Consider the following 15,310-nt stretch of genomic DNA (forward strand, 5'->3'; position numbering starts at 1 on the left):
TAGACTGCCAGTGTGCTTGCTACTTCAATGGAAATGCTGCTCTAAATGCAGTTGTTTTTCTGGAATTCTATTAAAAAAGCCTATTAAAGTGGTACAGGGCATTTAGTGCGACAGGTCACTAGGTCTCCAGTACTGTTTGCTATTTGTTGATTTCCCTTCTGTATGTCTTCATTGTTTGTTAAGGAACATATTACTGCTGCTCTGCTACACAATTATTTTTAGGATTCATGTCTACTGCTGTTCCTACTACTCCTAGCCCCCAGTTATAGCACTGGGAACAAAATTTGGTCCAGAGATTTTCATTTTTGATTTGTGTTTTTCATTTATTTAGTTTGACTAGACATTGTTGATCAGGGCCAAATTGTAATGGACGATTCTTTTTTTAAATGGCTTATGTATTGCAGGGATGATGTAATATTTGAGGAACCATGAGGCCTATATACTTCATTTTGGTGTCAAACATAGGTTTTTGAGGTCAAGTAGTATTATAGAGAGAGAAAATATCTTTCTGCCTTTTTCCAAAATTGCGGCTCCAGAATGATGTGTTTTAGCCATCATACTGGTAATTTATTTTAATACAGTTTTTTTTCAGGTTTCCCGTTGATTAAAATTCGTAAACATGAGCATAGCAAGTGATAGCAAATGATCTTTACCTCCTGACAGAGTGTTGCTAACTGCAAAATCTGAGGACTCCTTCAACAAAGAAAAATGTGTCATAAAATAAATTACCAATATCATGGCTAAAAAACATTATTCTAGAGACGTTTTTATGGGAAATAGTGGAAGGGTTTCTCTGACGAGTTATTTTCTTTCTCCATAGGACTACATAACATCCATAATCTATGTTTTGACACCAAAAATTAAGTATATAGGTCTCATGCTTCCTGAAATATAACATAATCACTGCAACACATCCACCATTTTAAAAATGTCATCCAGTAAAATTCGGCCCAGATGAGCAAGATCAACCCAAGCTAAATGACTTCACTAATGATACAAAAACACAAATCAATAAAGAAAACCTCTGGACAACAGTGTTTGTAGGGAGGTATATCAAGGGGCCAGGACTATACTATGTAGGAGGAAAGCTTGACTCCTTGCTGTGATTTTTATATTTAGAGGTAGCTTATGAAGCATAGGGCTAGATGTAGGTAGAATAGATTTACCCATTTTTAATTACCAAATTTTACCGATTCGGTAATTAAAAATCGGTAAATCTAAGGGGTGGATATGTAGGTATTTCCAGATGTGGAAATACCGAATCTGTAACATTCGGTATTTACCGATTCTGTAAATACAGAATCTGTATTTCCCATTGATTCCTATGGGCTTTGAAGCCCATAGGAATCAATGGGAAATACCGATTCTGTATTTACAGAGACGGTAAATACCGAATTTTGCAAGGATGCAGGGGGTGTCACTTTGACACCCTCTGGCACCCCACAAATAGGCACGTGCGCCACTAAGGGCATGTCTGTCTGGCACATGGCTAGGTGTGCATGCACACATGTGCATGCACACCTGAATTCGGTATTTTACCACACAATAGGATTGTGTGGTAAAATACAGATTTTGTAGGGCCTTTGGGACTCAGAAGAGTCCCACCTACATCTGAGATTTACCGAATCGGTAAAAAAACTGATTCGGTATTTTACAGAATCGGTAAATTTACCGAATCGGTAAAGTTACCGATTCTGTAAAATTGTGCCCCTACATGCCAATTCTTGAATACCGGTCGGTAACGGCCGAAAATACCGATTTTCGGCTGTTACCGACCGACCTACATCTGGCCCATAGTGCCTCACTGCTACTTCTGATCCACTGGAAAAGGCTTCCTTATAGTGCATACATTTTGTAAAAGTGGACTGAAAATGGACTGCCCCCTCAATATTGAAGACTACCTTTCCCACATCCATGTTATGTCAGTGACTAGTATGTGTATTTTGGGAATTCGGTACAGATCTTGGACCTTTCATGGGGGATAGGGACTGTTTTAAAATTAATTTCTCAGCCAATTAGTCCAAAAAGTGAATTTATATTGCATTTCATAATATTGATCTTTTCATCAAAATATGGTAGATTCTTAAAGATCCTTTACGGGGAATTAAGTAGAGGGGATATTCTGTAATTATATTTATTGTGATTTAGTGTGTGTGAGGAAATATTAAAGCACATCACCCACAAAACTGCTGCTATATAACAATTGTACAAATTTGGCAGCATTCCAAGATCACTTTGCAGACAGCTTGAAAGTTCCCTAAAGTCATTTGTAGAAAACAAGTGCAGAAGATTTAATTTAGAGACATTTGAGCTAGAAACATTGGTCAAAACCTAGTCTCTTCTTCACAAGCACTTCTTCATTTTTGTCTTGCTCTCCCCACATATGTGCCCCTCTGTGCACTATTTTTCTCCTGCCACAACTACTTTTTCAAGCCTACTCACATTTGGCCCACTCTTTTGCAACTGTAACATCTTTTCCCCTTGTCTCTGAACCCTTTCTTCGTCTATTTGCTGTCTCATACTGCTTTCATATGTCATTCTCACTTCTTACATCTTTCTTCATTTCACCTCTATTTTTTGTATTTATCTTATCAATGTCTCTTCTTTTAACATTCCCCTTTCACCAATTACTTTTGAAGCAGGAGCATACTAGTTATTCCAATATAATCCATACAAAGTGGATAGTGACAGCCTAATGAATAGAATACATTTTTGGAGTGAATTTCAACTATAAGAGCTGCCAGTGTAAATAGGTGACTTGAAATCTAGATTAAGACTTTTCCTCAATCACATTTGTGAGCTAATCTAATATTATCTATCATTTTGAAGATATGCTCTTGCATAACTGCATTTAGAAAGAGTTCTGTCTAATAATACAGCTATGTCATTAGAAATGCTAAGCACCCCTATTCAATTGAGAAAAGGTACTTACGTGTCTTTCGAGCAGAATCTTCAACAAAAAGAGAAGATATGTCTTCATCCACACCAGCCTCATTTTTTGCAATGCACGTATAGGCTCCGGTGTCCTCAAAGCGTACATTGCTAATGTGAACCTCGCTCCCATTTGCTGAAAAAGAGAGTGTGAAATATCACATTTTATTCTTCAATAGCCAGCCTACCATTTTACAGTGACTTTTTACATCGTGTAAGCAATACGTTTTATTGGCAATAGTTTCTACCCAAGCCAGCCAACTTTAATGACATTTTAGACCGTAATATACCAGTTCTGATAATCTTTCAGTGAGTCTTATTTATGGCTTCAGAAATCTCAATGACCACCATTTTACTACTGGCCAAGACATTGTTATCCACTCATTACTTTTGTGTATGGTATATTCTTCTTTAGCACTATGCTAAAAGTTTTTTTATTAGATTTTACTTTAATTTTGTAGAATCCATCAGTACATTCATACATTTTATATTCCTTTCTAAAAAATGTTTCCTATCCCTGTTACTCTTGAAACTATTTATGTTGATCAAGAGTTTTTAACCGGTCGATCGCTAACTACCTGTAAATTGCTGACACCCTGTGAGTTGCTCGCAACCCACTATCTCTTTTCCCCATTCAGTAGCCAGCCTTTATTACTTTGTTCAATTTCAAACCTCTTTGCAGCTTTTGCCCAACATCAAACAAACCAGCTGCTCTGATTGGCTCAGTTGAGTTTAGTTGGGGCGGTGCTGGCAGAAGCAGGTGACATCATTGTCAAAAGTCTGACTCTGGCATGTCTAGTATTAGATTATCCAATGGGGACCGTGACACAAGCTTTCTGCAACCAGGCCTTATGATTCGATCCTACACACCCTTTGTGGCCTGTGGGCTGAAGCAGCAGCATTGCCACCAGAGACTTATCATAAGGCCTGGGTATTCAGGTTTCAATACTGTGCAGGTGTTGTGGCACACAGTGTAAGAACACAATCAGCAAAAGGCCCAGGCCAGCTAATCTTTCAAACTTGAACACAATCAGAAAAATAAAAGGAACTTTTGTTTTAAGAAATGCAAAACAGAATTCATGTAATCATTGTTACCAGGCCCAGTTGAAAGGCACAATTATGTTGCACTGAACAGGCTGACTTTTCTGTTTTGATTCATCTCGTTTTCCCCAAACTGGAGGTGTAAAATGGATATGTGCTTATTTCTGGCGTTTGTTAGTTCTTGCCCTATAAACAGAGAGAGAGGTGTAAGTTTGAAATAATTCACTGGAAGTTGATGAGATGAAAAGTTTTTAATTGTCTTGAGTTTGCCTTGAAAGGTCTGACTATTCTTTCTTGATTCGTCTTTCCCCAAGCTGGAAGTATAAGCTGAATCAACAAGGCAATGTTGATGCAACTGTGAATTATAAATAATAAATAATAAATAAGCTATGACGTTGAACAAGGAGTTCACTCTTAAACATCCACAGTGGAGAAGAACAAAGTTTCATGTAAGAATTTCAATAAATACAAATGTTTTCAACTAATCATCTTCCATTGGGTTCAAAACACCACAACTGTTATTGCAAATGTACTCTTCTCTCACCATACTATAAAGTATGGTAGCAACACAAATCCATGAAATCCTTATCAGTATTTCTAGGTCACTCTATGTAACTTGTGCAACCCACTGTATTGGCTCTGTAAAAATTAGGCTTACAGTCAGTAAAGCTGGTTGTGGGGGGTCTCTAGGAACAATGTGCAAGTTGCTTGGCCTTTAGTAGCTCACAATGATTTTCATTGATCAGAAGTAGCTCATACAGAAAAGGTTGAAGACCCCTGATGTAGGTTGTATGATGTGTGTTAGACATGTCAGCCATAGCGTGGTCTTGCCCCGAAAGGTTTACCCTCACCCCTCCTTGGCTTTAGGACTCTGTGCACTTCACCACTGCTAACCAGTGCTAAAGTGCTTGTGTTCTCTCACGAAATCATGGTGAAATTGCCTTACACTTAATTGGTATAATAAATTCACTTATAAGTCCCTGGTAAAGTGGTATACCATTTACCCAGGGCCTCTAAATCAAACACTACTAGTGGGCCTGTAGCACTCATTGAGCCACCCACCTAGGAAGTCCATTAAAATGTCCCAGGCCTTTATTGCAGCCGGAATGTAGTTTTAGGCCGGTATTTAATATTGGCATTATAACTCCCTTGCCAAGCCTTAAACTCCTCTTGTTAGTATATGTTACCCCTAAGGTAGGCCTTAGGTAGCCTACAGGACAGGGTGTATTGTAATCAAAAGGTTGAACATTCACATTTAAGTTTTATGTGCCCTAATAGTGAAAAACTCCTACATTTATTTTTTACTACTGGGAAGCCTTCTTTCCCATAGGATAACATTGTATTGCCCTATTACATTTAATGAGTGCTAACATTTGATTGGGAACAGGTAGACCTTTTGTGTTTGGTATCTGAGAAATTGTAATTAAAAATCCTCTTTCATGGAAAAGTCAGAATTTAAGTTACCATTTTGAAAATGGCAGTAGATATTTTCCTGCCTTAACTATTTGGTGTCTGAAGCCTGTTCGTGGGTCACATGACTGGGTGTAACTACAGTTGGACTTGGTTTACTCCTACTAGTCACCTCCACAATAGAAGGTTTAGATATGCCTGGATGGACCATCAGCTGGCAGACTGGGGGATGGAGCTAGACACAGTCCCACCTGCAACTGAATATGCTGTGCTCTGCCTTCACACAAAGGGCTTGTCAATCCTGCATTGTTCATGCAGCTAGCTGGAGGCATGGGAGATAAAACAGGAAACGTCAAGCACTTCAAAGGCAATTCTTTTGAAAACTCTGGGGCATATTACCAACAACTAGCGATAATTTTTGTCTCTAACTTACGGCGATTTTTATCGCAGATAAACCTTGCTATTAACAAGGTTTATCGCAAATGCGATAAAAAACGGCCGAAATGCATGAATATCGCTGAAAAGTCAGCGATATTCATGCATTATCGAGCAAATGCTCTTAGCCATGTTATCCACCTCCCATTGGATAACATTGCTAAGAACTGCTCAGGGCAGGTGTTAGCTTTTGGAGATATTCCCGCTTAGCGCGAATATCTCCAAAAGTTGGTAATAGGAGATAGCGATGTTAGCGACTGTTTTCAGTCTCTAACATCTTGGCACGCCCACTTTGCATCTCATTAGTGATAAATATCACTGATATGCAAAGTGGGGCCCAAGATGGTCGCTATCTCCTACTAGCTGTCGCTAACTGGTGTTAGCGACAGCTTGGTAATAGGGAGATAATTTTATCTCCGCTTTCTTGGCTTTTAAAGACAAAAAAGCGGAGATAAACCCCCTTGATAATATGCCCCTCTATTGCTTCACTAGGAAGGGCACAATGTATAAAAAGGGGACCCTCAGACCCACTCTTCAGTTCTGGACCTGAGCAATGACTGCCTGATGCTTTGGCCTGCTGTGTACTTCAGATGACTGCTTTGCTGCACCTGGAAGGACTGCTCTGATGCCTGAAGTCTGCCGTTATCCCTCAGAGGCCTGCCCTGCTGCTTTAACCCTGTTTAATCACTTAAACACAGGACTACCAGAGGGACTCCAAGGGCTAATTGATTGGCCTCCTAATCAGAGTCTCAGGGACAGAAAAGGCTCAAAATAATTCTGAACCCACACCTGGACCCATCCCGAGTGAGTCCTAACCCCTCAAGTGGTTCCCCTCTAGTCTGGACCATTGGTGGTTTTGCTAAAGGTGCCCAGATAGCCAAAATCCCAAAATTGGGACTTGGAAACATTTTGGCTTAAACCTACTCTGGGAATCGGGGCGTGGCTTGGACGGCGTTGGTAATGGCCGCCTAGCCTGTTCACTGCTGCGCAGGGGAGCGGACTTTCCGTTCTCAGGGACGTTAAAACCAACTCTGAAGCCGAATGAACGGAAGAATCGGGCTTCGGACCTCCTGAGGCACACTCGGTGTGAAGTTGAGCGCCTAATACCCGCGGGTTGCACCTTTTTGCCAACTTGCTACCACGCGACTGGAGATGAACCCCGGAGCAGCGCGCTGTTAAGCTGCACGTCGCACATCGGGAAACGGCGGATCTAAGAGCCACACACAGAGGAGAGGGGAGCCTTAGATGATGCGCCAATTCATGTCTGATTCTCCGGAGTGAAACAATTTAATTAACCGGCTTGGATCCTGATTAATGGTGACTCCTTGTGCCCGACTGCCTGCCTGTCCCTAAGATGGCCGCCCGCTCTCTGCCTCGTTCGTAGGACACTACAAATGCGCTGTTTCGCCGCAAATGTCCAACGAATTGCTTCAACGGCATAGCGACTCTGCCCAACACCTTTCTGAAGGAGACCCCTGATAGAGGGAGCGCATTTCCATCAGCGATCTGGCTAAAACTTGGAGGAGCTTACCTTCATTAGCGCCTGACCCCAAAATGGCGACTGTGCTAAATTTTATCGACTTTTTCGGCGTGAAAACAAGAATGATAAGTGGAAACTGTGAACTTTAAGTAAATGTGATCTTTGTATAACCAGCCCTGCAGACCCAAGGTGCCGTAGCTCAACCTACCATTCCTAATGCCACAATAACACATGGGGATGCAGTCACAAATAGAGATGCAGCCACAAGTAGTGCAAGACGAATGAGCATTACCCAACATTCAAAAATGTATCATTTTGGGAAGTACTAGCTTACTACACACTCCAATTGTAAGCCAAAGGTCTAGCGCAAGAGGTCCGGACCTTATCTGGAGCACACCTACGCTACCTGCCAGAACTCTGAGATCTAAGGCACAACCTTGGGGTCTCTGTTAGACAACCTGACTTGACCAGCGCTCTGACATCCCACAGGTCAAGGCCATCGCAATAGCGCTAACCACACACAAATCTCCTTCAAAATGGCGGACAGGGATGAGAAGAAGAACAACAAAAAGGTGAAACCGGAACCCTCATTGTCGGACTCTCCTATCAAATCGAGGGCGGACGTTAGTAGTACCCTAGATGTAATCCTGAAAAAACTAGCAGAAGTACACGACCTAGAAAAGTCAACCAAATCCAATACTGACTCTATGCAGCTGGAACTTACTGCAATTAGAGCTGACATGAGCTCTGTACACAAAAGCATAGATGAAGCGGAACAGAGAATTAGCAACTTGGAAGATAGAACCAATACTGCATCCAACTCCATACAGCAACTCCAGGGATCAACTGACCAGCTCAGACGCCAGTTCGCGGAGTTAGAGGACAGAAATAGAAGGGGCAACGTGCGCATTTTTGGAATCCCAGAAAATGCTGAGAAAGACGCAAATTCCTGTGTAGACTTTCTAGACGCTTGGATTCCGAAAATAACAGGGATTTCCTTCCACCACGAGTTTGAACTCGACAGAGCCCAGAGAGTTCCTAGCTACATCCCTCACGGTTACAGAGGCCCGCGTCCACTGATATGCAAACCGCTGAGGTACCAACATACGGAAGCTATACTTCAATTCGCAAGACGCAATCACAAAATCACTTGGAAGGGTCATAATATAACTTTCACCCAAGACTACTCAAAAGACACACTCGAAGTCCGGAAGGGCTTCCTGGCCCTGGGAGAAAAACTTAGATCGAAAGGTATTCAGTACTCCTTTACTGGACCGGCGAAATTCAGAATCACCATACAAGGCAAACCGAAATTCTTCACGGACCCTAACGCATTGGCGCAATTCATCGGAGACTCTCCACCGCAGAACATGGACTTATCCAATAGCTCATCAAACAAACGGAAGACCAACTCGCAAGAAAATATAAACTCGGGTGCTGGTCATGGGTGACTCTAACATAACATTCTCAAGCCTCTAACTTGATGTATCTAGTGATATCATTGTTCAGGGTCCTTTCCAGTAGATAGTAAGTCAAAATAGTATTCACCCTTTTGCAGTCGAACATCCTGCTGCCTCTTCTGCTTCAGTTATTGTTGATGTTTTGAATTGAACTAGTTGACTCCGTCAGGTAAGACCGCTCAGTGTACATACCCAAGGTCACCTGACACATCCACTAATTTCCTTATCACGTGTTATAGAATATAACTCGCTTTGTGCTCTTTAAACCGAAAAAGAGGCGAATGCTCTGTTCCATACTCTTTAACACCATTACCTTACCAGGGATTTAGGAATTTTCAGAGAGTATGTCTGTACCTATAGAAAGTCCCCTCATGTCATCTTGTTTTTTGATTACGCATGTCTTACACATGCAAAATGTACACAGTATGCACGACTGAACGGTCATGATTAGCTACCTTTTACTTAATACTCTTAATTAATAAGTTTATAAACTTTACTGCATAGTTAAGTATCATGATCTTCCCCACTATCAGTGTCTCAAAACCTACTATATACTGATTACTACATACAGCTATCGATTATTGTTAGTTATTTGTTCCCTGTTACATCTACCATTCTACGGCTCACGGTGTAGAGCAGGCAGACCCGGAAGCTGAGGTCAGACCCGGGACCAGGGTTCAATTCCCGACGCGGCAGGGTCTTGAGCTCAAATGTCCACGGACTTGATAATTCTTGCTTCGGTGCCTGCTCTAATCATGGGTTCTCACTCTGCAACTCTGGGCATTAAGCTTGCTTAATCTCCACAACGGCCCCCTGCGGCGGGATGCCTGGCTTTCACCTTGGGGATGCCCTGCAGGGGCTATCTCACAGGGAAAAGCCAGGACGGGTTCCCAAGGCAAGCGCCGGGAAACCTCCGGGTAGCTGTACGCTCAATAAATGCAATAATAATAATAATAATAATCCCTTCCTGCGTCTCAGTTGGACGGCAATGCCGTCGCAGTTCCTAAGTTCTTTTGAGAGGGGAGGTGGGAGGGGGTAGGGAAGGAGAGGGAGTAAGGAAGGGGGGAGGGGGAAGGAGGGAAGGGGAAGAAAAAAATCTGGATTGTTTCAGCATGCTTTCTGTGTTTATGGTTAATGCTTTTTCTCAACTATATGTCTACAAAAGTACTACTTACCGATATTTCAAGAGGGCCCCCACAGAACACTCTTAGCGATCTAACTAACCGTACTATTAGCCTATCCCCAGAAATAGACCACAGTGCCATGCTCACCACAAACTCAAAATACGTTAGCTCAACCGACACCACTGTAACAGCAACACACGCGAGGCAGAACAGACCCAGCGAAACAGCTTACTCATTCATACTCAACACTCACCACTACTCTCTAGCCTATTCTTTAACAATATACCACCTGAACAAGAGCGACACCATAGCAACCAATGACTCGTAATACATCTATTTCGGAGGGCCTTAATATTGTTTCCTTCAACGTTAAAGGCCTCAATCACCCGGTCAAAAGGAGAAAAGTTCTGGAGTATCTGTCCAAATCCAAGGGCGACATCCTCCTCCTGCAGGAGACTAAACTGTCAAAAGATGACGCTGAATTTATAAACCAACATTGGATCTCTCACAATCTTTGCTCTCCAGCAGTTAACAAAAAGAGGGGGGTTCTTACACTAATAGCTAAGAAATCCAACATCTCCGTAGTTTCACACACTCACGATGATAACAGCCGCTTTAACATGGCACACCTTCAGAGAAAGATCATATCCATGTCATGAACATATATGGCCCCAACAATGACGATCCAGAGTTTTGGGATTCATTAGCCCCAACCCTAGAATGCGTACCCCAAGGTGAATTACTAATTATGGGAGGTGACTTCAACCTGCCACTAGACCCAATCACTGATCGTCACTCGAATTGCTCCTACCACCCTACACGATCGCATACTAGTTTACACCGCCTATGCTCCAGGTTCAATCTACAAGACTCGTGGAGACTCCAACATCCTGACGGCCGAGATTACACCTTCTACTCGCCTCCTCACAATTCCTACTCGAGGATAGATTATATCCTCATTAACAGCCCCTTCACTCACCTCATCGAAGAAACCAGTATTGCCCCTAAATTGATTTCCGACCACTCAAGCATACAGACCAAACTAGTGGGCTCCAGTTACATTCTCCCCCCTAAAAGATGGAGATTCAATGACAATATATTTTCTGAGCCGGAAAACAAACAAAAGATCGAGGCTGCCATCCTAGACTACCTCAAACTTAATGACACCCCTGATTCGGACATAGCGAATGTATGGGAGGCACTCAAGGCCACTCTGAGAGGAGTAATCATAGGCATTCGAGCTCAAGCTAACAAAAAATTAAACAATGATTTGTCCACTCTGGAAGATAACATCAAAAATCTAGAAACCGCGCATATGGCAGATCTCCAAAATTCTCTGATTTTAAACAACCTCACTAAACTCAAATATGAATACAACTCGATACTCAGTAGAAGGGCGGGGGTCTGAGTCAATAAGTTTAAGGCTCTAAGGACTTGTGAGGGCAACAAAGCTGGAAAGATTTTAGCGTCATATCTAAAACATAAAAAAAAGCAATTCAACATCGCCTCAGTTAAAGATAGCAGCAATGTCATCCAAACAAAGCAGAACCGTATTCTCAATACATTTAAATCATTTTACCAGGACCTGTACAAAAATAATCTAGACTTTAACTCGGAAGAGTGTAATAGGTACCTAAACTCACTGGGTCTACCTAAACTCAACGATGCTGACAAGGACACACTGAACTCTTCGATTACCCTACAGGAAGTATCAGCGTCCATTAAAACACTTAAATGTAAGAAAGCACCGGTCCCTGACGGGTTCTCGGCCAGCTTTTATAAAGAACTCACGAACTCCCTGAGCCCGACTCTTCTAAAACTTTTCCAATCCTTTAGCGTAACAAAAGGTATTACCAAATCGATGAGTGAAGCTACCATCATAGTCATACCTAAAGAAGGTAAAGACCCTCTGCTGACCAAAAATTACAGGCCAATCTCCCTAATTAACTTAGATTGCAAAATATACGCAAAGATTCTCGCCTCACGTCTAAACTTACAACTCCCAAAGCTAATTAGTACATCACAAGTAGGTTTCATGAAACAGCGCATGTCTAACGATAATACAAGGATCCTCTGTCACGTCATTGAAAAAGCCAGACTACTCGCAGCCCCAGCCGTAGCCATTACTCTTGACGCAGAGAAGGCGTTCGACAGAGTCTCCTGGTATTTCCTCAAGAGCTGTATGTCCGTCTTTAACCTGGGGGAAACATTCACTGATTTGGTTATGGCCCTATACGGTTCACCATCCGCACGCATTACTATAAATGGTTCATTGTCGGACCCCTTTTTTTGGAACAAGGGACGAGACAGGGCTGTCCCCTCTCCCCTTCACTCTTCCTCTTGGCAATGGAACCCCTAATTGCTAATATAAAAAAAAATGAAAACATCAAAGGTCTGAAATTCGGAGATAAGTGCGTCAAACTAGCCGCCTATGCGGACAATATCCTGATTGTAACAGAATCTCCAGACTCCTCCATCCCTGCACTAATGACTACCATTGATACTTACTCCTCCCATTCAGGGTACAAACTCAATCGGGATAAGTCAGAGGTCAAGCCACTCAATATTTTAACGCCCAAAGAAGTGCTGGGAAACTCAGGGCTATGTTGGCAACCAGAGTTTGTGAAATACCTAGGTATCGAGTTTGGTGACTCCCTTATGGAGACCCTCCAACTAAATGAAAAGATAACTCTACATAAAATCAAGACCCAACTAGAGGGGTGGTCCCCTCGATTCATCACTTGGTGGGGCAGAGTGGAGACCATCAGGATGATGATTTCACCTCTAGTTAATTACCTCATATCTATGCTCCCTCTAACCCTCACGTCAGACTTCTATCACAAACTAGACATCCTCTGGAAAGGGAAAAGAGCAAGAATCAGCATAAAAAAGCTTCGCTTAGACAAATCCGCAGGTGGGGTCAATTTGCCAGACTTTAAAAGGTATGAAGCCGCCTTCCTAGCCAAACAAGGAGCCCACTGGCTCGCACCTTCACCTGACTATACTCCAGTATGGCTTGAAATCGAGAAAGAAATTCTAGACGGTATCACCCCTAGCGCGGCTCTCTAGTCTAACCTAAACAAACTAACCCACTCTAAATCAATATTTCATAACACCAAATCTGCTCTCCTGCAGTTTGACAGAATCCTAGAAAACAGCATTCGGGGCTCACAATGGGAATCCCTATGGGACAACCGTAACAATATGTACAAGGGTAAACCTCTGCACAATGCGACATGGATCAAAAAAGGCATACTGTTCCCATACCAACTATTTGCCGGGGCATACTCTATTCCATTCAGTGACTTGCAAATCAAATACGATCTTGAACCAATTGAATTTTACAACTTCCTAAACGTAAAAACAGCATTGTCCAAAACCAAACTCTCCCTGACACCACCCTCCCTCCCAACATACCTTGCCAGATTAAACAGACTAGGACACCAGGTTTCCTTTCTCTATAGACTCAGCCATCCCCAACAATCTAGCCTTACTGCCCCAACCACACAATTCTGGAATAACCTTTTATCCAGGCCAATCACAGAATTAGATTGGACCAACACATGGGTATCTTGCACGAGACACAAAATCAGCCCTACACTGTCTCAGACAAAATACTGGCTCCTTCATAAGGCCTTCTGGACCCCGGCGCGATTATTTGCACACAACATCACCCCAGACGCCTTTTGCTGGAACTGCAAACGTGCGGAGGGTGACTTATCACACATTATCCTAGAATGCGACTGTGTAGCACAATTTTGGGAGAAGATATTCGAATTTGTCTCAAAACTATTCCACATTACACCAGCAAAAGAGCTCCCTTACCTAGTTTTCGGATTCACCCAGGACCCATCCCTTGACGCAGACGATAAGGCATTACTTGACCTCCTCCTCACAGCGGCGGTCAAGACAGTCCTTAGCAACTGGAAAGATACCAGCAAAGCCAACTTCGCAGGGTGGCTGAATTGGATAATCAGCTTACGTGGTGCAGACAATATTGCACTCCATCAGACACCGTGGCGCCCTCACATGAGAAAACTATGGTCGACTCTTGATAACTACTTCACGACACATAAGCCATCTTAAAATGGTCCACACACCGTCCACGACCCATCAACATGTGTTCGCAGACTCCCATCATTGTACTATTATTTATCATAGAACATTTTCCTTTCTGAATGAGTAAAATACTGTTGGAATACAATGTCTGTTACTAAAATGTTATTGAGTATAAGATACGTGCTCTGCTGCTTTAGGCTAGATACCAGCCATGTACTTTTGTATTGACATTTACTATGGATGTATTGTAGCGTATAGTAATTTTGAACCGTGAAATTATGACTCTAATTATGCTACTGGATCTACTTTTTATATGTTTTGCTGAAACAACCAATAACAACTTTTGAAATCAAAAAAACTACTCTGGGAATCAAAAGGAAACAGGGAACAACCAGCTTGTCTATCTGCTCCAGATTCATAGCTGGTCAGCCTGATTTTACACCAACTCTAGCTACATTTTTCCCTGAAGTAGAAATTCCTGTTCAGCGGTCCTTTGCCTGAGGAGTATCTAGCCTTGTGAATTGTCCACTGGAGATTTTCCACATCCAAAATGTGACTAAGTCTAAATGAAGAAATCTTCGCTGTTGATTTGTCCAACAACTCCCCTAGGATGACAGTCACTCCCCAGCCACCGCCTGCAGGCTTACCCCACTGATCTTTACATTCCAAGAACATTTTCTTCAAAACTTTCTCTAAGCCTGGAGGTAAGCTCCGAACAGGACCAATCTACACTTTGATTTTTTATGCGCTAGTTTTTATCATACATTTTTAAAAAAAATCTTTCCTCTGGTCTTCTTATTATTAGACTTTTTTTGTTTTGGCTACAAATAATTAATTAAAATGTTCTCTATTTCTTTAAATTGGTGTGAGATTTTTCCCTTTTACTACTGTTTGTGTGCTGCATGAATAATTTACCCATTAGGTAAGCCAGAATGCTTTTATTCCAAGCTACTAGAGGTTTAAGCCCAGGTTTATTTAGTGACTTTTGTGCTTCACCCTTACAGGGATTCTGGCTGCCATTGTCTATTTTATTGTACGGTTAAATAAACCTTAACAAATAAGCATGACAGGTACAAATATTTAGCACAAAAAAAAATAAAACAGTCCAATATAAGGACGGACCATACAATATTCATCATACAAATATTAAAGAAGCCCAATGTACAGAAATACAGACCAGTATAAAAACCAACTGCAAAGCAGCATTTTTGATCGGTCCCATATAAATTGGTGCAGGCTTGAAAGCTCAATCAGTCGTGCAATTTGCAAGTGCAATAACAGAATAAAGAGGGAGAATATAATTTTCCATGCAAGACCTGAACCCAATTTAAGTCACGCAATACACTGAAACGGGGTAAGTGAAAAATAAG

General features: G+C 42.0%; 1 protein-coding gene across 2 annotated transcripts in view; it reads right to left on the reverse strand.

Annotated features, from left to right (window-relative positions):
• FSTL5 (follistatin like 5) overlaps positions 1–15,310 on the reverse strand; it is a 2,973,258-nt gene that overhangs the window by 724,864 nt on the left and 2,233,084 nt on the right. For both annotated transcript variants that reach the window (XM_086962384.1, XM_086962383.1), the window contains exon 10: positions 2,933–3,067. In XM_086962384.1, coding sequence (XP_086818510.1) covers positions 2,933–3,067 — 135 coding nt within the window. The remainder of the gene's footprint in view (positions 1–2,932; positions 3,068–15,310) is intronic.

The sequence above is a fragment of the Lissotriton vulgaris genome, chromosome 3_1, assembly GCF_964263255.1.
Source record: "Lissotriton vulgaris chromosome 3_1, aLisVul1.2, whole genome shotgun sequence".
In the NCBI taxonomy this organism is placed as follows: Eukaryota; Metazoa; Chordata; class Amphibia; order Caudata; family Salamandridae; genus Lissotriton; species Lissotriton vulgaris.